This window comes from Microcaecilia unicolor, chromosome 6 (genome assembly GCF_901765095.1).
Source record: "Microcaecilia unicolor chromosome 6, aMicUni1.1, whole genome shotgun sequence".
NCBI classification, from domain to species: Eukaryota; Metazoa; Chordata; class Amphibia; order Gymnophiona; family Siphonopidae; genus Microcaecilia; species Microcaecilia unicolor.
The window spans coordinates 233,958,769-233,983,620 of NC_044036.1; the positions used below are offsets into that span (position 1 = coordinate 233,958,769).

General features: G+C 43.0%; 1 protein-coding gene across 1 annotated transcript in view; it reads left to right on the top strand.

Moving 5' to 3' along the window:
* Positions 1–24,852, top strand: part of NSMF (NMDA receptor synaptonuclear signaling and neuronal migration factor) — a 742,397-nt gene that overhangs the window by 415,735 nt on the left and 301,810 nt on the right. Inside the window, exon 6 of the mRNA XM_030206612.1 lies at positions 5,632–5,684. Within this exon, the coding sequence (XP_030062472.1) occupies positions 5,632–5,684 (53 nt within the window). The remainder of the gene's footprint in view (positions 1–5,631; positions 5,685–24,852) is intronic.

Consider the following 24,852-nt stretch of genomic DNA (forward strand, 5'->3'; position numbering starts at 1 on the left):
GGTTGCCGCATCTCAAAAATGATATAGTGGAATTAGAAAAGGTACAGAGAAGGGTGACGAAAATTATAAAGGGGATGGGATGACTTCCCTATGAGGAAAGGCTAAAGCGGCTAGGGCTCGTCAGCTTGGAGAAAAGGCGGCTGAGGGGAGATATGATAGAGGTCTATAAAATAATGAGTGGAGTTGAATGGGTAGATGTGAAGCGTCTGTTTACGCTTTCCAAAAATACTAGACTAGGGGGCATGCGATGAAGCTACAATGTAGTAAATTTAAAACGAATTGGAGAAACGTTTTCTTCACTCAACGTGTAATTAAACTGTGGAATTCATTGCCAGAGAATGTGGTAAAGGTGGTTAGCTTAGTGGAGTTTAAAAAAGGTTTGAACGGCTTCCTAAAGGAAAAGTCCATAGACCATTATTAAATGAACTTGGGAAAAATCCACTATTTCTGAGATAAGCAGTATAAAATGTTTTGTACTTTTTTGGTATCTTGCCAGGCATTTGTGACCTGGATTGGCCACTGTTGGAGACAGGATGCTGGGCTTGATGGACCTTTGGTCTTTCCCAGTATGGCAGTACATATGTACTTATGTATTTCCCTTTTCCTCGGCTCCCTATGCGTGTTTCTCATCATCCTGTGATGGGCCCTTCATTGATTCTGGGGCTACTGGAAATTTTACTGATGGAAGGCTAGTCCAACAAATCAGATCCATACCTCTCCACTAACCATCGCCTTACATATCTCTTCCATTGTCACGTTTTCAAAGCTGGAAACTGGTTTGTGAGCCCTTGGGCCACTGCCGAGGAGCGGCAGTGGCAGGCAAAACCACCCCCACACCAGAGACAAGGCAGAGCTTAATGAACAGTTAGGCTTCACCTGCACCTGGCCACTTTTCACCAAGGGTTGAGCCCTTGGCTTCAGGTGGCCGGCAGGACTTGTAGGACAGGGCAGGAACAGGATCCCAACTAGACTGAACAGGGACTGAGGGTCAGAGGGGAAAGGAACATACAGGGACAGCAGAGCAAGGAAAGGGTAAAATAAAGGACAGACTGAAAGCTGTAAACAGCCACTAAAACAGGGAGCAAAACACTGACTAACAAGACACAAACCTTAAAGCTGCAGAGCAGCCACTAAGATACAAACAGACAAGGACTACACACAAAACTATAACCCAGAGACAAGAGAAGCAAACAAACAACAATCTAATCTAACTATCCACAGACTAGCAAGAACAGACAAGAATCAAGGCAGGAAACCAAACTAGAACTGGACTCAGCAGAAGTGCACCAGCACCCCAACATACCAGGGCCTTAGACGATGCAAAGGCAAGCAGAAATGTTCCAAGATGGCTAATAAGCCCAGAAGCAGTTGAGACTCAGCTGCTGCAATCACCAGGCAGCTACGGGTGCGGTGCAGGATCAAACAACACAAGCAAACCTGGCAGCCTGGAAGATCTGGACCGGACTGAGCTAAAATCTGGAACGGGTGATGGTCCATAGCAGCCACCCATTCTGGCCACCAGAGGGCGAGGAAAGCACAGACATAACATCCATCCATGTTGACCTGTTGTACCAGGATTGGTCACCTCCACCTCCAACGCTGTTTCTCTCCAGGTCGGAGCGCTTCATTATGAAACCATCCGGTTCTTTGTCCTCTCCAAGTCCATTTGTCCATTAGTTTTTGGACTTCCTTGGCTTCAGCACCACTCCCCTTAGATCAATTGGAAGGCTAATGATATTGTGGTATGGAAATTCTCTTGCTTCCACTCCTGCCTACCCCAGGTCAGACTCTTGATACCCACAGCTTTGCTACAGATGCCTTCTCTGGGAGAACTCCAAGTCATTATCGTTTATCAAAGTTTCGCTGATGTCTTCAGCAAGAGTCAAGCCGAGAGACTTCCGTCTCATAGAGACTAATTTAATTCCAGAGAACACACCCCCTTGGGGGCATGTCTACACCATTTCCCAACCTTAGACTCAAGCCATGGCAAAGTATATTAAAATCTACAATGGGGCTTCATCCAACCCTCTGCCTCCCCAGCTGGGGCGGGTTTTTCTTCATCAGGAAAAAAGATGTTGCTCTGGCCATGTATTGATTATTGTGGCTTAATTGATATCACTATTAAGAATCGATACACGCTACTACTCATCCTGAAACTCTTTGATCGATTGCAGGGAGCTGTCATCTTTACCAAATTAGATCCACGGGGAGCATACAATCTCATTTGAATAAAAGAAGATGAATGGAAAACTGCATTTAACACCCGTGATGTACATTATGAAAACCTGGTAATGCCTTTTGGATTATGCAAAGCCCCTGCCGTATTTCAACATTTTTTCAATGAGATCTTTAGAAACCTCCTATACTCTTTTGTCTTTGTGCATCTAGACGACATACTAGTATTTTCCTCTTCTCAAGAGGAACACCCACGGCATGTCAGAACAGCTCTTCAACGGCTCAGAGACAATGGCCTATTTGCCTGGAAAAGTGTGCCTTCCACCAAAAAGCTATACCCTTTTTGGGTTACATTATATCAGAATCCGGCTTACAGATGGACCCCAAGAAGTTCCAGACCATTCAAGACTGGCCACGGCCAACTGGACTTCTTTCTCTTCAGTGATGCCTTGGGTTCATTGATTATTACATAAGAACATAAGAGTAGCCATACTGGGTCAGACCAAAGGTCCATCTAGCCCAGTATCCTGTTTCCAACAGTGACCAATCCAAGTCACAAGTACCTGGCAGAAACCCAATTAGCCATATTCCATGACACCAATCCTGGAACTGGAATAAAGGCCCCCTTCCTCCTTGTGATTCCTCAGGAGCAAGGAAGCATGGTACCTCCAGCCGCTGATGCTGGCACTCCCCTCCCCGTTTACCTGCATCAGGCCTTACCTTCTGACCTCTCCCGCCCCCTTCTGAAAACAGGAAGCTGTGTCAGAAGGAGGTGGGACAGGTCAGAGGGAAAGGCCCGGTGCAGGCCGAGGCAGCGCTTTAATACTGCTACCATTGCAGGGTGAAGATTGACTGGAAAAAATAAAGGTAAATGGGACTGGGAGGGAAATGAGAGCCACTGGCAGTCTGGAAAGGGAGGGAGAGATGGCGGATTGTACATGCGAGTGGGTGGGCAGGGGAGGGAGGGCAGTTAATCATTAATTGCAATTACATTTTCTAAACACGATTAATGATTAACGCATTAGTTCCAGCGTTAATCATGATTAATGTGCAGCCTTATATTTAACATACTTATAAGTGATCTGGAAATCGGAACAAGTGAGATGATTAAATTTGTAGATGACACAAAAGTATTTAAAGTTGTTATAACACATGCGGACTGTGAAAAATTGCAGGAGGATCTTAGGAAATTGGAAGACTAGGCATCCACATGGCAGATGAAGTTTAATGTGGACAAATGCAAAGTGATGCACATTGGGAGGAATAATCCGAATCATAGTTACCTGATGCTAGGTTCCATCTTTGGAGTCAGCACTCAAGAAACAGGATGCTAGGAATTATTAGGAAAGGGATGATGGTAAATAGGACCATGTATATTTTAATGCCTCTGTATCGCTCCATGGTCCAACTTCACTTTGAGTATTGTGTTCAGTTCTGGTCACTGTATCTCAAAAAAGATAATAGCAGAATTAGAAAAAGTTTAAAGAAGAGTGATCAAAATGATAGAGGATGGAATTCCTCTGATATGAGGAAAGGCTAAAGAGTTTAGGGCTCTTCAGTTTGGAAAAGAGATACCTGAGGAGAGAGATAATTGAGGTCTACAAAACCCTGAGTGGTGTAGAACGAGTAGAAGTGAATCGATTTTTTTACTCTTTCAAAAAGTACAAAGACTAGGGGACACTCGATGAAGTTGCATGGAAATACTTTTAAAACAAATAGGAGTAAATATTTTTTCACTCACTGAATAGTTAAGTTCTGGAAGTCGTTGCCATATCTGGGTTTCAAAAAGGTTTGAACAGATTCCTGGAGGAAATGTCCATAGTCTGTTATTAAGGTAGACATGGGGAAGCCACTGGGTTTCTGCCAGGTACTTGTGACCTGGATTGCCACTGTTGAAACTAAGATACTGGGCTAGATAGACCATTGGTCTTACCCAGTACGGCTATTCTTATAATCTTATGTTCTAGCAGCGATTTTCGGACTGCCAACCAGCTAAGTGCCTGGATAAAATTAGAACGGCAAAAATGCTATTCTAACTTTATTCTACCAGTTATCTTGGGCACCAGTCTGAATATCAGCTGACACACGGATAATTTTCAGAGGCTGGCCAAGACCCAGATATTCAATGCTGGTGCCAGGGTTAGGCCCAGTATTAAATATCTGGGTTATATTCTGCCCATTGCACTCAGCAATATTAAAATCATTGACCACCATGGACTGAATATTGGCCTTCGTATTTATCTGTGTATGTGATATACATGCTGAAATACCGCTATTTATGTGTGGATATGTTTCTGAAATAATGGCTTTTAAGTGTATAATTATATGTAAGTTCTCTCCATTTGGATTCTTTTTGTGTAATGTATTTTAGATATATTGGTGTGAGAAACCATGATAACCAAACTAGATTGTGAGACTGAGCCACATTAATCCTGTGGTTCACAAATCTATTCTTTGAGACAGTGGCTAGACAGGGTTGGTTTTCTGTTAACAAAAGCATGCTAATTAACCTGGTTCTTTGATTAATTATATGTAAATGCATCATGAATATTCATTATGGATGCCCTGAAAACTAGACCTGTTTGAGGATGTTGAAGACTGAAATTGGAGAACACTGATATATAACAAAATGTGGGTCTCCTTAAAGCTTTAGGACCCGATATTAAGACCGCAGGAGATAGCCAGGCTGTCTCCCGCGGTCAGCGCTAAACCCGGATATTCAATGCCAGTCTGCTTTCGGTGACCGGCATTGAATATCTGGTTTAACTTTGGCCGGTCCGATTTTAACTGGCCATGCTGATATTCAGTGCTGGCCGCTTAAAGTGAGACTGACCAAAGTTATTCCACCTATTGTGGTGGCCAAATATGGTCGCCAAATTTGGTTGTTCTCACTTTAAAAATCAGCGGATAGCCAGTTATATCACCTGATATAGCCATCTGTCTTTAAGCCACTAAGCAGTGATTCAGTGCCGGATAGCCGCTTAAGTGCTGTTTTTAGCCACCATTTTCGTTTGAATATTGGGCAGTCTTTTTTTCTCCACTATTACTTTTTTGACTTTATGATCATATTTATTTATCACACAGTAGCTTCTACCAATCATTTGTGAGCTGATTGTTTTGAGGATATTCTGATTAGTATTCAGTTTATCCCAGATTCTCATTTTGTGGTCTCCTTAAAGCCACCATTTCCAGTAGCTGTTCTGGAACATATCCCTTAATGCATTAGGACATATTTTGCTCAGGCTTTTCATGGTCCCATAGTGAGTCTGCTAGGATCTTGACTAAAAATTTAGATGTATTTTTAAGGTATTCTTTGTTGCTACAATCACTTTTTTTCCCCCACAGGAACATGAGACCACTCCACTGAAAGCTGATTGATTTAATGTTTATCCAAATAACTCTAAGCAGTGGAACTCCTATTGAACTTTGATGCATACAAAATCTTTTTTTTTTCAGAAATTTTCGAAAACATCTGAGGATGGTGGGGAGCCGACGAGTGAAAGCACAAAGTAAGGACCTTCTGAACCCCTGCATCCTGAGTATTCATGCAGTGTAATGTTAAAAGGAACTATGGATCCAGACTAGGTATTCCTAGGAGCCTTGATAGGATGGGCACAGTGGGTAATTCTGTAAAGTGGGCATTAACATTTACTTGTCAATAATGTGCATAAATATTTGGAATAATGGCAAATATGTGCCTATATATGCATATATGCATATAAATGCTAAAATTCCTCCTAAGTGCCATTCTGTAAATACACACATATTCTACAGGTAGGCATACACATAGGTGGAGCCTGGAAGGGACTTATACTTACTTAACTTATAGGATACTATGGGAGCAATGCTGTAATTTGGTGCCCAGAAGTAGGCATAACAATGGAGTACACTTAGAGCTAATTCTGTAATGGCATTTAGGCATGCTTAAGTTGTTATAGAATTTAAGTTGTTATAGAATACTAGTGCAAACCCAGTTTTCCAAGCCAGAAATGAACTGCAATCACATATACCAGGTCACCTAGTGTAAGTGGTTGTGCATAGGTGTACCAACAGTGGTGTGCTGGTAAATGTTTAACAACAGGCTCTCTCCCTGGTCCCCCTCTGCGCCCCCCCCCCCGTCCCCCTCTGCCCCCCCCCCCTTCCAATTGCAGAGCTGGCTATAGCCTGGGAGAGAGCCTGGGGGGGGGGGGCAATGCATTACTCTCACAAGGAAAAAAAAGATTTTGAATGCTCCCAGGTTCCAATGTAATTTATGTGGGATAAAATGCCATAAGTAAATAAATAGACAGATAGATAGAAACTGAATGTTGAGCACCTGATTCTCATAACATGACATCTGTTTTAGTGGTCCTTTACCAGGAGAAAAAAATCTCTGCATGTATATAACACTTGCTAGGGTGTCCCTATAACCAGTCCCTCCAAATGACACACAGATTATGATTTATAACAAATTACTAGTCTACTTATAAAAATTATACTTTCTCTAGTACATCCGTATGCTGCACAAGATGGTTGGCATGTTTGAAAATATAAATGACATTAAATAAAAATGCTACAACAATTAAGCACAACAATGTACTTGCAGCAGCTCATATGATATCCGATCTGATCCACTCCGGCTCCCTCCACGCTCCATCCATCTCCCATCCCAGACTCACGCTTTCTGCAGCTCCTTTGGCTCCATCCTCTCTGCTGGCGCCACGACTCCCTCTCTCCTGATGATCTGCTCTCTCTGACTCTGGGAGCAGATCGGGAGGGGACCTGCCACACCATCCATCTGGCGTCTGTCTCCGCGCTGGGGCACAGGCCAGGCCGTTTGAGGGGAGGCCGGGGGGCACGGAGACCGCTGCTGATGGCAATGAGTGGAGAGCCAGTCACTCGGAAAAGGCCGTGGCGTGATTAGTTTTTTTAAAGCAGTGTTGGTATACGTTGACAGTGAACAGACTGCTTCGGCCAATCCCAGGGGCTTTCCTTCAGCTTGCCCCACCCACGAGGGCTTAGGAGGGGCCCCGGGATTGGCTGAAACAGTCTGTTCCTATTTCCTGCCGATGTGTACCAGTACTGCTTTTAAGAGATGAAGCGCCCCGCGGCCGGCAAGAGGCAAGGAGGTGCGCGGGGGGGGGGGGGGGGGGGGGGGCGCAAAAGATGCCTAAAAGCCAAAGACATAGGGGAGGAGGATGCCGATACCAGGAGGGTATCCGAGCCCAAATTTGGGGAGCCGGTTGTTAAAGTAGCTACTTTAACAACCGGCTCGCAAAATTCTTAAACATTTAACAACCGACTCTTGCGAGCCGGTGCGAGCCGTCTCCAGCACACCACTGTGTACCAACTAACATGCACAACTGATAGCATGTTAGTTATGTGTGTTGATTGGCGACATTTCTGTGGCCTGCCCATGCTCCACCCACATGTTGCCGCCTAGTGGAGGGTGGCCAGTGTAACGCTTATTTTTTTAAAAGATTCCAGAGGTGATCCAGGAAATTATAAACTGATGAGCCTTACTGTGCCGGGCAAAATAGTAGACTATTGTAAAGAACAAAATTACAGAGCATATTAAAAAGCATGGATTAATGAGAAAAACAGGCTTATTTTCGAAAGAGATAACCGGCGATCTTCCGACACAAATCGGGAGATCGGCAGCGATCTCTCAAAAGCGGCCAAATCGGTATAATCGAAACCCCCTTTTTTTACACCATTGCCGCTTTCCCGTCGCCGAGCCAGCGAAAGTTCAAGGGGGCATGTCGGCGGCGTAGCAAAGGCGGGGCATGGGCAGGCATGGGCGTGGCTAACAGATGGCCGGCTTCAGCGCATAATGGAAAAAACAAACACGGCATTAATGAGTATTTCGCTGGTTTTACTTGGTCCTTTTATTTTCACAACCAAGCCTCAAAAAGGTGCCCCAACTGACCAGATGACCACCGGAGGGAATGGGGGATGACCTCCCCGTACTCCCCCAGTGGTCACCAACCCCCTCCCACACTAAAATAAAAACCTTTTTTGCCAGCCTGTATGCCAGCCTCAAATGTCATACCCAGCTCCCTGACAGCAGTATGCAGGTCCCTGGAACAGTTTTTGTTGGTTGCAGTAAACTTCAGGCAGGCGGACCCAGGCCCATCCTCCCCTACCTGTTACACTTGTGGTGGTAAGGGTTGAGCCCTCCAAACCCCCCCCAAAACCCACTTTACCCACATGTAGGTGCCCCCCTTCACCCATAAGGGCTATGGTAGTGGTGTAGAGTTGTGGGGAGTGAGTTTTGGGGGGGGCTCAGCACCCAAGGTAAGGGAGCTATGCACCTGGGAACTATTTGTATATATTTTTTTAATTTTTAGAAGTGCCCCCTAGGGTGCCCGGTTGGTGTCCTGGCATGTCAGGGGGACCAGTGCACTACAAATGCTGGCTCCTCCCATGAGCAAATGCCTTGGATTAAGCCGGGGTTGAGATGGCCGCTTTTAGTTTCCATTATCGCTGAAAAACAAAAGCGGCCATCTCAAACCTGGCGAACTCTGGCATTTGGCTGGGCCAAACCATATTATCGAAAGAAAAGATGGCCTGCCATCTTTTTCGATAATACGGTTCTGGCCAGCTGTTTGCGGCACCGCCAAAATAGATCGCCGGCAATCTGTTTCACCGGCGCCGTTCGATTATTCCCCTCAAAGTCAACATGGATTTAGTGAAGGAAAAATCTTGCCTCGCCAATCTATTACACTTCTTTGAAGGGGTGAACAAACTTGTGGATAAAGGTGAGCCAGTCGATACTGTGTATCTGGATTTGGCATTTGACAAAGTACCTTATGAAAGACTCCAGAGGAAATTAGAGAGAGGATAGGATGTAGTCTATTGTGGATTAAAAACTGGTTAAAAGGTAGAAAACAGAGAGTAGGGTTAAATGGTCAGTATTCTCAATGGTGAAGAGTAGATAGTGGGGTTCCCCAGGGGTCTGTGCTGGGACAGCTGCTTTTTAGCATATTTATAAATGATCTATAGATGGGAGTAACTAGTGAGGTAATGAAATTTGCTGACAATACAAAGTTATTCAAAGTTGTTAAATCACAAGAGGATTGTGAAAAATTACAAGGGGACCTTACGAGACTGGGAGACTGGGCATCCAAATGGCAGATGACGTTTAATGTGAGCAAGTGCAAAGTAATGCATGTGAGAAAGAGGAACCCGAATTACAGCTATGTAATGCAGAGTTCCACATTAGGAGGCACTGACCAGGAAAGGGATCTAGGTGTCACTGTTGATGATACGTTGAAACCCTCTGCTCAGTGTGCAGCAGCGGCTAAGAAAGCAAATAGATTGTTAGGTATTATTAGGAAAGGAATGGAAAACAAAAATGAGGATGTTATAATGCCTTTATATCGCTCCATGGTGCGAACACATCTCGAATATTGTGTGCAGTTCTGGTTACCACATCTCAAAAAGGAATTAGAAAAAGAGAAGAAAAGGGGGACGAAAATGATAAAGGGAATGGGATAACTTCCCTATGAGGAAAGGCTGAAGCGTCTAGGGCTCTTCAGCTTGGAGAAAAGACGGCTGAGGGGAGATATGATAGATGTCTATAAAATAATGAGTGGAGTGGGATGGGTAGACGTGAATCATTTGTTTACTCTTTCCAAAAATACTAGGACTAGGGGGCATGCAATGAAACTACAAAGTAGTAAATGTAAAACGAATTGGATAAAATATTTCTTAACTCGCCGTGTAATTAAAATCTGGAATTCGTTGAATGTAGTAAAAGCAGTTAGCTTAGTGAGGTTTATAAAAGGTTTGGATATCTTCCTAAAAGAAAAGTCCATAAACCATTATTAAAATGGACTTGGGGAAAATCCACTGCTTATTTCTAGGATAAACAGCATAAAATGGCTATTCAGAATACAGCTGCACGGACTGATCCAAAATGGCGGCATAAACGCTTAACCAGATGCTCCCATAATTTCTCCATGTCTGAGCAGCCGAGAATTTTGATACCCTTCGCGAGATGGCGAAAAGGAGAGGGAAGGTTCGGGACTTACCCTCAACTTCGGACGGAACTCAATCTCGACAGCAACCGACGCTGGAGAGGTTTGGTGTAACGTTGGGACCTTCTGCTGCTTCTGCCCCGAGTATCGGAGCTGAGCTATCTGCATCAGCCGACAGTGCAGACGGGGTTTCCTTAAGCCCCGTCGTGCGTGTGGTTCCCCCACAGCCGGGAGTTGGAAACAAGGAAGTGGAGCCTGGCGTTCAGCTGTCCGAAATGGTCGAGAGGAGCGAGCAGAGAGGGAGCCCACCCTTGGAAATCGAATCGGTGGAGAGTGTGGTGGTAGGAACTATTTCAAAAATTCCACCTAAGATAATATCTACTATAAACCTAGCACTCAACCCCCACCCCCCTCCCGGAGGTTTCAGTGGGTCTCCCAAGTAAACCAGCCGTAGTGACTTTGGAGTCACTTTGGGACTTAAATTACACTTTACATTCCTCTTTACAAGCAATGACAGTGAAAAATACATTGGAAATTAAAAATCTGTCTGAAGCAGTCCTAATCCAGGACCAAATAAACACTTCTCAGATTTCTTAAGTGAAACGAATCGAGGAAAATCTAAGTAACTTAGAAACTTTAACCCAAACCTCAACTAAAGAAAAGTGTTTTACTTATAGGAAAATGGAATACCTGGAAAATCAAATAAGGAAATGTAATTTGAGGGTGACTAATTTTCCAAGGTCACCAATGATATCACCAATAGAAATGTTTAAAAAATATTTAGTTGACGTTTTGGGAATGTCAAAAGATTTACTACCTCCCTTAGTACGTGTGCAATATTTCCAGCCTAACTATAAAGTGAATAATGAAGTTCCACAACCACAAGTGGGAGATAATATGAATTTAACATCTTTCCTCGAATCGTCACTAGAAGTTATTACACAAAGAACAACTGCAGTAGTGACGTTTGCCCTGGAAATGGACAGAGAAGCTGTTTTGAGACTTTTCTTCAGAAACATTGATTCAGTGTTTTTAGGATCTAAAATTAGAATATATCCGGATTTATCCAAAGAAACACAGAAGCGGCGGAAAGCCTTTTTGGCACTTCATCAAAGAACTGTAGTTCTTGGAGCTAACTTTATACTTAAATTTCCATGTGTTTGTCGTATATTATTTCAGTCTAAGAATTTTCAGTTTTTTGATCCTAAACAACTAGAAGAGTTTTTGGTTTCAAAGGAAGGAGTGAATGCAAATATAGTAGTTTGAGTAACAAATGCACACTGTTTAAGATAATTAGGAAAAGCGAATAGGTCAAAGCGAATCCCTAGAAAAGTATTTCATTAAATAAATTTATGTACTTATTTATTTTTTTCCTTTCTTTTTGGATCTGTAATTACTACTTTTATTTTTAGGTCGAGAGTTAAATCACGATTTCCACTTACAGTGGGGGAAATAAGTATTTGATCCCTTGCTGATTTTGTAAGTTTGCCCACTGACAAAGACATGAGCAGCCCATAATTGAAGGGTAGGTTATTGGTAACAGTGAGAGATAGCACATCACAAATTAAATCCGGAAAATCACATTGTGGAAAGTATATGAATTTATTTGCATTCTGCAGAGGGAAATAAGTATTTAATCCCTCTGGCAAACAAGACCTAATACTTGGTGGCAAAACCCTTGTTGGCAAGCACAGCGGTCAGACGTCTTCTGTAGTTGATGATGAGGTTTGCACACATGTCAGGAGGAATTTTGGTCCACTCCTCTTTGCAGATCATCTCTAAATCATTAAGAGTTCTGGGCTGTCGCTTGGCAACTCGCATCTTCAGCTCCCTCCATAAGTTTTCAATGGGATTAAGGTCTGGTGACTGGCTAGGCCACTCCATGACCCTAATGTGCTTCTTCCTGAGCCACTCCTTTGTTGTCTTGGCTGTATGTTTTGGGTCATTGTCGTGCTGGAAGACCCAGCCACGACCCATTTTTAAGGCCCTGGCGGAGGGAAGGAGGTTGTCACTCAGAATTGTACGGTACATGGCCCCATCCATTCTCCCATTGATGCGGTGAAGTAGTCCTGTGCCCTTAGCAGAGAAACACCCCCAAAACATAACATTTCCACCTCCATGCTTGACAGTGGGGACGGTGTTCTTTGGGTCATAGGCAGCATTTCTCTTCCTCCAAACACGGCGAGTTGAGTTCATGCCAAAGAGCTCAATTTTTGTCTCATCTGACCACAACACCTTCTCCCAATCACTCTCGGCATCATCCAGGTGTTCACTGGCAAACTTCAGACGGGCCGTCACATGTGCCTTCCGGAGCAGGGGGACCTTGCGGGCACTGCAGGATTGCAATCCGTTATGTCGTAATGTGTTACCAATGGTTTTCGTGGTGACAGTGGTCCCAGCTGCCTTGAGATCATTGACAAGTTCCCCCCTTGTAGTTGTAGGCTGATTTCTAACCTTCCTCATGATCAAGGATACCCCACGAGGTGAGATTTTGCGTGGAGCCCCAGATCTTTGTCGATTGACAGTCATTTTGTACTTCTTCCATTTCTTACTATGGCACCAACAGTTGTCTCCTTCTCGCCCAGTGTCTTACTGATGGTTTTGTAGCCCATTCCAGCCTTGTGCAGGTGTATGATCTTGTCCCTGACATCCTTAGACAGCTCCTTGCTCTTGGCCATTTTGTAGAGGTTAGAGTCTGACTGATTCACTGAGTCTGTGGACAGGTGTCTTTCATACAGGTGACCATTGCCGACAGCTGTCTGTCATACAGGTAACGAGTTGATTTGGAGCATCTACCTGGTCTGTAGGGGCCAGATCTCTTACTGGTTGGTGGGGGATCAAATACTTATTTCCCTCTGCAGAATGCAAATAAATTCATATACTTTCCACAATGTGATTTTCCGGATTTAATTTGTGATGTGCTATCTCTCACTGTTACCAATAACCTACCCTTCAATTATGGGCTGCTCATGTCTTTGTCAGTGGGCAAACTTACAAAATCAGCAAGGGATCAAATACTTATTTCCCCCACTGTATGTAAAAAAGTGTTCTTTTTCTGTTAAATCAGTATTCTAATTGCCATATTATCTCTGTAAATGAATAATATATAATTAATAAAGATAAAAGAAAAAAAAGCATAAAATGTATTGTACTGTTTTGGGATCTTGCCAGGTACTTGTATCCTGGATTAGCCACTGTTGGAAACAGGATGCTGGGCTTGATGGACCTTCGGTCTCTCCTAGTATGGCAATACTTATGTTCTTAGTGCATATACAAGCATCACTGCCGATTATTAGTGCCAATGACACATGCAAATGGCAGGTACATTTAGGTACCTGTTTATAAAATAACTCCATATAAGTTACACATATATCTCTGGCATTTAGGCACAAGCACTTACACCAGCTCTGTGGTGACTTAAGTGCTCATGTCCAAATTATAAGCACACATTTCACCTGTTACACTAATATTAAGGAAAATAAGTGCCTGTGAGGGAGTGAGTGGTATAGTGGCAGGTGTCCCTAAGAACACTCCTTCACTGAGTTTGCAATTTAGCTACCTTAAGGCAGATGGCTCTAAACTGTCATATCAGAGACTGTCAGAGGAGTGAGCTGAGGCTGGGAGGTAGTTAAATGTTTATGTTTTTATGTACAGCATTTAAAAGATTTGATATACAGCTATATCTGAACACAAATCATAGTGATTTATATTGCAATATAATAGAAAACATAAAATCAAAGAAATATGAAAGGAACTCCATAATTAATAAGGACATAATCAATTAAAACAATATAAACGACAGTAAATGCCATACTCATGCATCCTAGTGTACCTGAATGTAATCACCTTGAGCTATTACTGAAAAAGGTGTGAGCAAATGTAAATAAAAAAATTTGAAAAATCCATAAACAGACCAGCCCAGCATCATTCAGCAGAGGCTAAAAATGAGACCTGAAAAATGTGAGTTTTCAATAAAATTTGAATTTAGATAAAGAAAGTTCTGATAAAATTGAAGGGAGAAAATTATTCCAGAGCTTTTCAACTGTAAGTGCTATACTCATGCGTCCTAGTGTACCTGAATGTAACTCACCTTGAGCTACTACTGAAAAGGTGTGAGCAAATTCCAAATAAATAAAAATAAATAAATAGGCTGAATTTCTAATTGATTCACAGTGAGCAGAGTTTAGTGACAGAAGCACCAGGCAATGAGCATCAATAGATTGGAGGACACGAGAGAATGTATATGGAATAGTTAGTGATGAAAGATAGGAAGAGGCGCCTGAGTGAAGTACTTTGTGTAATACTTAGAACCTTAAACCAAGGATGGAATTTTAAAGGTAGCTAATGAAGCTGCCTAAGTAATGGAGAGATATGATTACATCTTCTGGTCTTAACTAAAAAATGGGCTTCAAAGTTTTGAAGGGTTTGCAAGCATCGAGTTTGGCAAAAAGAAATACCACAGTAAACTGTGTTACAATAATTAAGATGGGAGATTATGAAGGCATGTACCTACGTTTGCAATGAGGAGAAATCCAGAAAATAACTAAGAGCACGAATACAGTGAAGCCAATCGTTAACCCTACTCACGGTTGACGCGGAGAAAGCGTTTGACAGGGTGGAGTGGGATTATTTATGGGAGGTTATGTTAGAGCTGGGATTGGGAAGGCCCTTTGTGGGATGGGTGAAGGGGTTGTACGCGGCTTCTGTAGCACGTATTAAGGTTAATGGGGGCTGGTCTGATCAATTTAGTATTCGAGGGGGAACCAGGCAGGGGTGCCCCCTTTCCCCATTATTGTTTGCCATATCCATAGAGCCACTAGCCCAATGAATTAGATTATTAAAGGATATTAGAGGGGTTAGGATGGGGGGTAGGGAACACAAAATTGCATTATTTGCTGACGACATTTTATTTTATGTGGGGTCCCCACAATCGACACTACCTGTTCTTGTACGGGAGCTTAATTCCTTTGGTAAGCTGTCGGGCTTCCGAGTGAATTTTGACAAATCTGAATTAATGGGGATCACAGTAACGAGTCAAGACCTGGAGCAATTGGGGAGGACCTCATTTCGAATAATGGACACTAGCTTCCAATATTTGGGAATACACATACCATGAGATCTCGGTAATTTGTATCAATTGAACTATGTACCACTCATTTGAGAAATAAGAAGGGATCTAAATAGATGGAAGACGGGTTGGCTGTCCTGGTGGGGGAAAACAGCGGTCGTAAAGATGAACATCCTTCCTGGGTTGTTATTCTTATTTCAAACTTTGCCAATTCCTATCCCTAAGGGGGAGCTATTGAAAATACAGGCTGAACTGGGGAGGTTTGTTTGGGGAGGGCATACGGCGAGATTATCAAGGAAGGTCATGTGGAGGGCAGTGGAGCAAGGAGGACAGGGCATGCTAAATATAATTTGGTATTACTGGACAGCCCAACTAAAGCAGATTGGGTTGTGGAGCAAAGTGGATTTGTCTCCTGTGACACGGTTGGAACAGATTTTTGTCCAGGAGGAGAGGTTAGATGCATTGTTGTGGGAATCCACTCTAGAGACCAATTATAAGCGAATGTCATTAAATCCCTTTATATCCCATCTGCTAACTTTGTGGGGCACTCTCAAAAAGAAGTTAAGGGGCACACAGAATCGATCCTCATATGCCTGGATAATTCAAGAGCCTGGGTTCCCAGGGGGAGGGGAGAATAGGGTATTCGCATCTTGGTTCCAAAAAGGATTGGAGTGGAGTGGAGGAGTGGCCTAGTGGTTAGGGTGGTGGACTTTGGTCCTGAGGAACTGAGTTCGATTCCCGTCACAGGCAGCTCCTTGTGACGCTGGGCAAGTCACTTAACCCTCCATTGCCTACCGCATTGAGCCTGCCATGAGTGGGAAAGCGCGGGGTACAAATGTAATAAAAAATAAATAAATTGATTCATTTTAGAGAATGTATGGATGGAGGAACCATTAAAAGTTTTGAGGTACTTCAAAAGGAGTACGATTTACCAGACACAGATTTATATGCCTATCTCAAAATTAAAAATTATATTGTGAAAGAAAGGTGGTTAAAGGAAAGCCCAAAGGAAAGTGAAAAATTTGAAAATTTATGGGGGGAGATAGATGTGGGAGGGAAAGGGATCTCTAAGCTGTATGACCACATTAGGGGTAGGGATTTTGTAAAATTAGCATATATGAAAACCTGGGAACGGGACCTTAATAAAGAGCTTAGTGAGGCTGACTGGAGGAAGGTATGCCGTGAGGTGAAAAAAGCTTCTTTATGTGTTTTAGTTAAAGAAAATGCATACAAAATATTAAGTCGATGGTATTACACGCCGGATAAAGTAAAAGCTATGTACCCCAACTCTTCTGATCTATGCTGGAGGTGTGAGAAGGAGAAGGGCACATTTTTCCACATATGGTGGGAATGTCCGGTAATAAAGGTGTATTGGGAAGAGGTAACGAGCTTATTAACCAAAGCGGTGGGACAGTTGTTCCTTTGTGACCCTAAATGGTGTTTATTGGGTTGGGGGAACAAGGGGGGGAAGAAGTGGTAATGCCGAATTAAAAGAATGGGTCTGGCTGCGGCAAAATCTACCATAGCCGTGAAATGGAAACAGACAAAGGGTCCGGAAGGGCAGGATTGGATAGAGATACTTAAAGTGGTGGTTGCACTGGAGAAATTGACAAGATAGGCGCAGAGGGCGTTATCGTCCGACAGCAGAGGAATGGATACAATTGGATGGTGTTATGGGAGGAGTATAGGAAAATGGACTGCATAAACCAGTGAAGCTGGGGATAGGGAGGGAGGTGGGGGAGGGTGTAGGGGGAAAGGTGTAAGGGGGAAAATGTGAGGGGTGAAAAATGTTGATCAAGTTTGATTAATGGAAAAGTATTGGAGTCTGTGGACTCAAAATGTTGTTATGTTGGTTATTTAATAAAAATTTAAAATTGAAAAAAAAAAAAACTAATTTTGCTACCTGTGAAATTTGATGTTCAATGTAAGATGCGAGTCTATCAGGACACCAAGGTAATAAAATGAATCTACAGTCTGTATTGGAATATTAAAGAGTACTGGTGTCAGAACAGGTTTGGGATATGAGCCAGTGATCCAACATACAGTAAATTTTGATGGGTTCAAAACCAACAGTTATCTGTAAAACAACACAGGAGACAAGTCCTCCTCAAAAAGTCCAAGACAAGCAAAACAGTGGGGGTGACCATGGGCAACAAAATGTTCAAAATCTTTTATTGTAAATCTTCACTCAACTCGACATAGGTTATGTTTCAGCTATAGGGCTTGCATCAGAAGTTTAAAAACAAAATAAATACATGGAGGAGCGTTTTCGATATGACGTTCAAATGGTGAAATCCAAGAAAACATTTTCTGATATTCAAAAATATACAAAAAAACATTTAGAAAGAGTACGTACTGCAAATGTCATAGACATTCTGAGGTAAACGTCTCCACCAATAAAAAATACACTGTGCAAAATATGCAACAGCGGTACTGGTCCCTGCGTCAAGAAAACATCCGCGGCAACAACAGCGCATTCTGTCCATGTGCAAGACGTGCATATATGCCCCTGCATGTGGAGGAACGTTCTTCAGTGTGGACAGTCATGTCTGTTCGAAGAGAGCCTAATTTTAGTGTGCCAGAGACAGAGCTCCTGGTTCTCCTGTGCCGGAGAAATTTTAAAGCATCACCACCACCTCCCCCCCTCCCCACACACACACACCGTGTCTCCATGAAGGCATAGATATTCGTTAAAGGCAGCCTGGCAAGGTGAGTGTGAAGCAGTGCCACCCAAGAATCACAGCCCCACTCATGTGCAAGCATCATACAAAGGCAGGGTCACATACAGTGAGGTCCCTTTGTCGTTGCAATACATGTTATTGATTTAAAGAATAACAAAACATAGGTGAATATCCAATAACCAGTAATTATGGGGCCTCTTTCAATAGCCATTCAGTGTTGAAATGAGCGGCTGTACATATCTGGAACCCCTCTCGCCAGCATCCTGCCCCTTGCCTACATACTGATGTGGACGTTGGCAGCAGCTCACTAAAGTATATTGAGCCACCCAAAGGCACACCTGCTTTACCCCACTGCCCATCCCAACTTCCCAGAAACAGTGCATATACATCACAGAAAGGCCACTTCAGCTCACACAGCACCTGTGCCTGTATACTCCATATGCACCCCTTCAGCCCCCCTGCCATGTGGATTTAGCCATCTGTCACAGGCTATATGAGGAGCATTGCACAACATGTCCTTAATACTAATAATGTATACGACGATCTCCACCAACTTTTGTTTTGTAGAAGATTTGGCATGCACAGGGACCTTGAGGCGCTCAGGCGCTGGTGCCATAAGATATGGCGTGAAGATCCAGGTCTCATATGGCGCATGAGGGAGCGCCTCAGGGCCCAACATAAATACCAATGACATTGCACCCCTATAACAGCTCTGCTCTGGATCAAGGCCTGAGTATGTATCTACCCTCATTACAGTGTGTTCCAACCCCTATATTCACTAGAATGTGCAGCCAAACCCCAACCTATGAGATGACATAGAAAGAAAGGGGGGAGGAAGGGATGTTTGGACAGCTCCCTCCTGTGGACCAAGGAAAAGTAGCCAGCATCTAACATAGAGCTATAAAGATGACAAAATAAACAATGATGCTGTATGGTCTAGAAGATTTATTAAGCGAAAACAAAAAAAGGGGTGGGGAAAATAGGCTGTATTCAAACAATGGGGCAGACGTATAAATTAGTTAAAACAATGATTTTTATTGTGAATAGGTGACTCAACACAGCCGTGTTTCGGCGCCATAGCGCCTTTCTCAGGAGTCTTCCGGAAGTGTTTCAATCTTTGGGGTGATTGGCACACTGGCGAAAAAACATTAAGGGATACACAAAAATCTCAAGAATATTTGCACATCCGGATGTGCAAATATTCTTGAGATCTTTGCATCGCCACTCGCTCGCTCTTAAGGAGGAACTGTGCATTTCTTTATGCCATTATCTTCCTGAGTGTTACCCATCTAACCATTGAATATTCCTTTGGAAGAAAGGATTGTGTATCCCTTAGTGTTTTTTCCCCAGTGTGCCAGTCACCCCAAAGATTGAAACACTTCCGGAAGACTCCTGAGGAAGGCGCTATGGCGCCGAAACATGGCTGTGTTGAGTCACCTATTCACAATAAAAATCATTGTTTTAACTAATTTATACGTCTGCCCCATTGTTTGAATAGAGCCTATTTTCCCCACCCCTTTTTTTGTTTTCGCTTTTTTGTCCTGTGGGGATCAAGTGCACCTCCACACTCCATGTGGTTTTTCTCTGACTAGAAGATTTATTAATCAGCAATTAATAAATCTTCTAGACCATACAGCATCATCGTTTTATTTTGTAACCTTCACTGTTTCCCGAGTGTCTTCATCTCTGTGAAGTTTTGCTCTTCTGTACGTATGGCTATGAAGCACATTGCAATAGCTATGGCAGGGTTAAAAAAAACTGTAAACAGCAAGGACCACAATAAGAATCTAACCCACATCCCCTTCATTAAGAGCCCACAGCTCTAACCATACACCACACACATACCTGACAAAGGAGTGTGCAAAGAGCACAGTACTCTGACCACATGTCACAGAACCCGGGATGGTGAGCCCTTGGGCTGCAGCCAGGCTGCAGCAGACAAGTCCTCTGGGGAGGCGCAGAGCAGAGGCAAACCAGGCACTGAATACAAACAAGATACCAGACAAGGCAAATAGAGCACACTCAAGACAAGCAAAAAGCACCACCAGAAAAGGGAGATAGACCACTCAGGCGGGCCGCAAGGGAAGGGAAATAGGACTTGATATACCGCCTTTCTGTGGTTTAGTTTGCAACTACATTCAAAGCGGTTTACATATATACAGGTACTTATTTTGTACCTGGGGCAATGGAGGGTTAAATGACTTGCCCACAGTCACAAGGAGCTGCAGTGGGAATTAAACCCAGTTCCCCAGGATCAAAGTCCACTGCAGTAACCACTAGGCTACTCCTCCACTCCAGGCCGATCCGGAACCCACTCATACAGATTCCAAGCGTACGGGCCTCACGGCCGAACTGGAACCGAATCATACCAGAGGGAAGGGAAAAGAAACAGAAAGGAATCTCTTCAGCAAGTACTACTCAAGCAGTGCACACACACTACACTAAACAGAGCCACAAACAAAGGGTCAAAAGACCCTACAAACAGGCACAAAGAAACTGAAGGGGAAAAGACAACCCCACTTAGACTCACATGGTAGAAACCACAAGTAAAAGATAAGAAAACCACACATGAAGGCAGCACAGGACTGGGCTTAGAACCCTAGCTATAAATGAATAGTCTTAACCAAGTCAAACAGACATCACACAGAGAGGTAGCTCAAGGCTGAGCTAGTAGTCCCAGCTAAACAGAAGAGCTGTCCACTCATGCCACACAGAGAGGCAGCTCAAGGCTGAGCTAGTAGTCACAGCCACTCAAACACAAACAGAACCAAACAGAGAGGACGCTCAGGGCTGTGCTAGAACCAAAGCTACAAACGAATAATCCTAACTAAGTCAAACAGAAATCACACAGAGAGGTAGCTCAAGGCTGAGCTAGTAGTCCTAGCTAAACAAAAGAGCTTCTGGCTTTAAGCCCTATAGCTGAAACATGACCCGAGTCGAGTCGAGTGAAGATTTACAACAAAAGATTTTGAACATTGTCCACTCGTGCCACACAGAGAGATAGCTCAAGGCTGAGCTAGTAGTCCCAGCTAAACGGAAGAGCTGACCACTCATGCCACACAGAGAGGCAGCTCAAGGCTGATCTAGTAGTCACAGCAAACAGAAGAACCGCCTACTTAAATAGAATCAAACAGAGAGGATGCACAGGACTGTGGTAGTAGACACAGCTAAATGGAAGAACGGTCCACTCATGCTACACAGAGAGGACTGCTCAAGGCTGCCCTAGTAGTCACAACTAACAGGAAGAGCAACCCACTCAAACACAAACAGAAACCAAACAGAGAAGACGCTTAGGGCTGTGCTAGAACTACAGCTATAAATGAATAATCCTAACCAAGTCAAACAAGAAATCACACAGGGAAAACCCAAGACAAGGCCACATGGCCATAGGAAAGGAACACTAACGGCTGTGCCACACAGCACTCAAGGAGAAAAGGAAGCCATTCATAGGAACACTCTAAGCTGTACCATACTGCACTCAGGGAAAAGGGAAGCCACTCAAAGGAATAAAGGGTGTGCCACCAGGCACTCAAGGAAAAAGGGAAGCCACTCCAAGGCTGTGCCACATGGCATTCAAGGATAAAGGGAAGCCACTCATAGGAATACACAAGGCTGTGCCACACGGCACGCAAGGGTAAAGGGAAGCCACTCATAGGAATACACAAGGCTGGCCACATAGCATTCAAGGGTAAAGGGAAGCCACTTATAGGAATGCACAAGGCTGTGCTACAGAGTCAGATAACAAACACTAGAGACAAAGGGAAAAGCAAGCAAACAGGGATAGCTGCCTTTACATACACAAATCAGATAAGGAGCAATGCTCACAAGAATCAGGAGACAAACACAGCAGACAAACAGTAAAAGCAGCCTAAAGGGAAGGGCTGCTTCTAAAAGACGTCAGAAAGAAGCAGGGCTTACACTGCAGTCAAAGGTTTAAAGCAAACAAAGGGAAAAACAATGTTCTTACCAGAACTCAGTCAGCACTGTTTATTTACACCTTATATTTGTGTAAACAAAGAAACTGACACCTGTTATAAAAAGAATAATCAAAAATTTTTTATTTTTTCAACTGTCCTCCGTCGGACAGAGGCAGCGTGGGAACACCACACTGGAAGCAAAGTCTGCTTACATAATATATTTTTAGCAATAATACAGAGATATATATTTGCTTAGCAGTAATACAGAGATATATGCTTGCTCAGCTTTGCTTTGCTTTGCTTTGCTTAAGATACTTATCTTCTCCTCAGTTTAAATACACTTACATTCATACAGCACCCAATGTGTGCACGTCAGCAACCCTTTTTCTTTGAAGCTTGTTCTCACATTCCTTATCTACAAATGTCTGCAAGCAACATTCCTTCTGCTCCCCCACCCCTTACACAGCCTCCTGTCTCTGCTTCACACCAGGCTGCTCAAGGTTGATTCTATGACTCCCTCATTGTTTTCACAGGTTTGTGACTCATAGGTCCTTTGCCTTAATACTTGCACTTCACTGACCATAGGAACTTTATATTGTTCAACGGTTTCTCATTATATTTATGCAGCATGTTCATTATTATTAACAAATCCTCCCTTGAACCTTGTAAAACAAGGTTCACCAAAATTTCATGATTATAGTTTTCATCACTGTTAGACTGGGCATCATCCTATAAATAGGTAACACCTCAGGCCGTCCTGGCAATGACAAACATTTTCTATCAAACCACAGAACTTTCGGGAGTCATCAGTAACCCAGGACAGTTTGGTTCATAGTCACTGGTGTCAGGCATTATATTTTGTATCTGAGTTACCATGGTCATTTTCAATGAATCTTGACATGTTCGTCTCCAGCAACCAAGTAAACAAGGCAAACAACATAAGAAGAGTCCTGCAACACATATGAAAACAATACATCCAGTCACAATCCCTCTTAACCATGGACCTAATCCTCCAAACCAATTTTTTATGGTATCCCACCATGACGTGTCCAATATCCCTTCATAATCATTTACTTGAATTCTTGCTAGAGAAAGAATGCGCTGCATTGCATTTTTCACAATTATTGATTTCTGATAACAGTACAACATGAGGTATCATTAATAAGTTCACAAACATCATCATCAATCTGCCTTTGTAGGGCGGTTAAAGCAATGTCCAATTCATGGGTAACAACATGTAATAATGATTGTAAATTGTCTAATTAACATTCCTAATTCAGCAGTGGCAGCTGGTTCTGCAAAAGGTATCCAAGATGTTGTAGTGTAGCTGCGGCAGCTTCAGAGCTCTGATAAGGAGGATGTTTTTGAAATTCCTCGTCTGCCTTCATGCATGCTGTTTCACGCGTCTGTGTCTCAATTTTCATTTTATCAGCATGGTATAAGTCTGCTGCTACCATAAAAAGATTTAAAACATGTAAGTGTTTCTGCAAGGATTTTCCTTTTTTGTTTTGTTGTATGTATTTTAAAACAGACAACAGCTGAGTTCTTACAAATGAACCACCACCTGGCCATGATAAAAATGAATCCTGTGAGGCATATCCAGCCCATTTCTCACAGACCTTTTGAATAACGGGTGCCTCAAAGGGAAAAGTATCCTTAACATGCACAAGGGGTGAGCAATTCTTTCGGCTATCTACATACAAAACATAAGGAGTGATAGATGTTTCTCCCTGACCCTCTGCAGCGGGTTGAGAGGATAGTTCGTTCTTAGACTGAAAAGGTCTCATGATATAATAACAAACAATGCCTAAGCTAGCAAAATACACAGCAAACAATAATATAAATAATGAAAGATACAAGAATAAAAATAAAAAAGCAATTTTTCAAAAGACTTTGCTTCAAGATATACCCACGGTTCAGCTGATTGACAGTCTATAACCTACTCAATCCAGGCTGGCCATTTCTGGAGATCATAGGAAAGAAAGTCACACGATAACAAATCCAAAAACTTAATCCGAACGACGGCAGCCGCGTCCTGCCGTGGTCGCCAATTGTTTATTTACACCTTATATTTGTGTAAACAAAGAAACTGACACCTGTTATAAAAAGAATAATCAAAAAATTTTTATTTTTTCAACTGTCCTCCGTCAGACAGAGGCAGCATAGGAACACCACACTGGAAGCAAAGTCTGCTTACATAATATATTTTTAGCAATAATACAGAGATATATATTTGCTTAGCAGTAATACAGAGATATATGCTTGCTAAGCTTTGCTTTGCTTTGCTTAAGATACTTATCTTCTCCTCAGTTTAAATACACTTACATTCATACAGCACCCAATGTGTGCACGTCAGCAACCCTTTTTCTTTGAAGCTTGTTCTCACATTCCTTATCTACAAATGTCTGCAAGCAACATTCCTTCTGCTCCCCCCCCCTTACACAGCCTCCTGTCTCTGCTTCACACCAGGCTGCTCAAGGTTGATTCTATGACTCCCTCATTGTTTTCACAGGTTTGTGACTCATAGGTCCTTTGCCTTAATACTTGCACTTCACTGACCATAGGAACTTTATATTGTTCAACGGTTTCTCATTATATTTATGCAGCATGTTCATTATTATTAACAGCACCCAGAGCAGACAGAGCACACATAGCTGCACGGAAGCAAGGTAATCAAGGAAAGCAGCTAGGCTGGGGAAGCAAAGTAATCAAGGAAAGCAGCTGGGCTGGCAACAACCGGCTCTCTGAACAGTGAAAGGTAACAAGAGAAACCACACAAGGAAACAGAACAGACTTAAGCTGGAGAGCCTAGATAACAAGGAAGTAATCCATTCAGGTTCAAACCACACACACACACACACTGGAAAACAGAAGAGGGCTTTTTCTTGAGAGCAAACCTAACAGGAAAGTAGTCCATACAATTTCAAACCAAAACCACACACACAGGGCTCAGGGCTGTGCCCAGAGACACAGCTTAACAAGAAGACCAGTTCCCTCAGAATCAAACAACAGTACAACAAGGAGAAAATAGACCTGTTGCAAAGGCAACT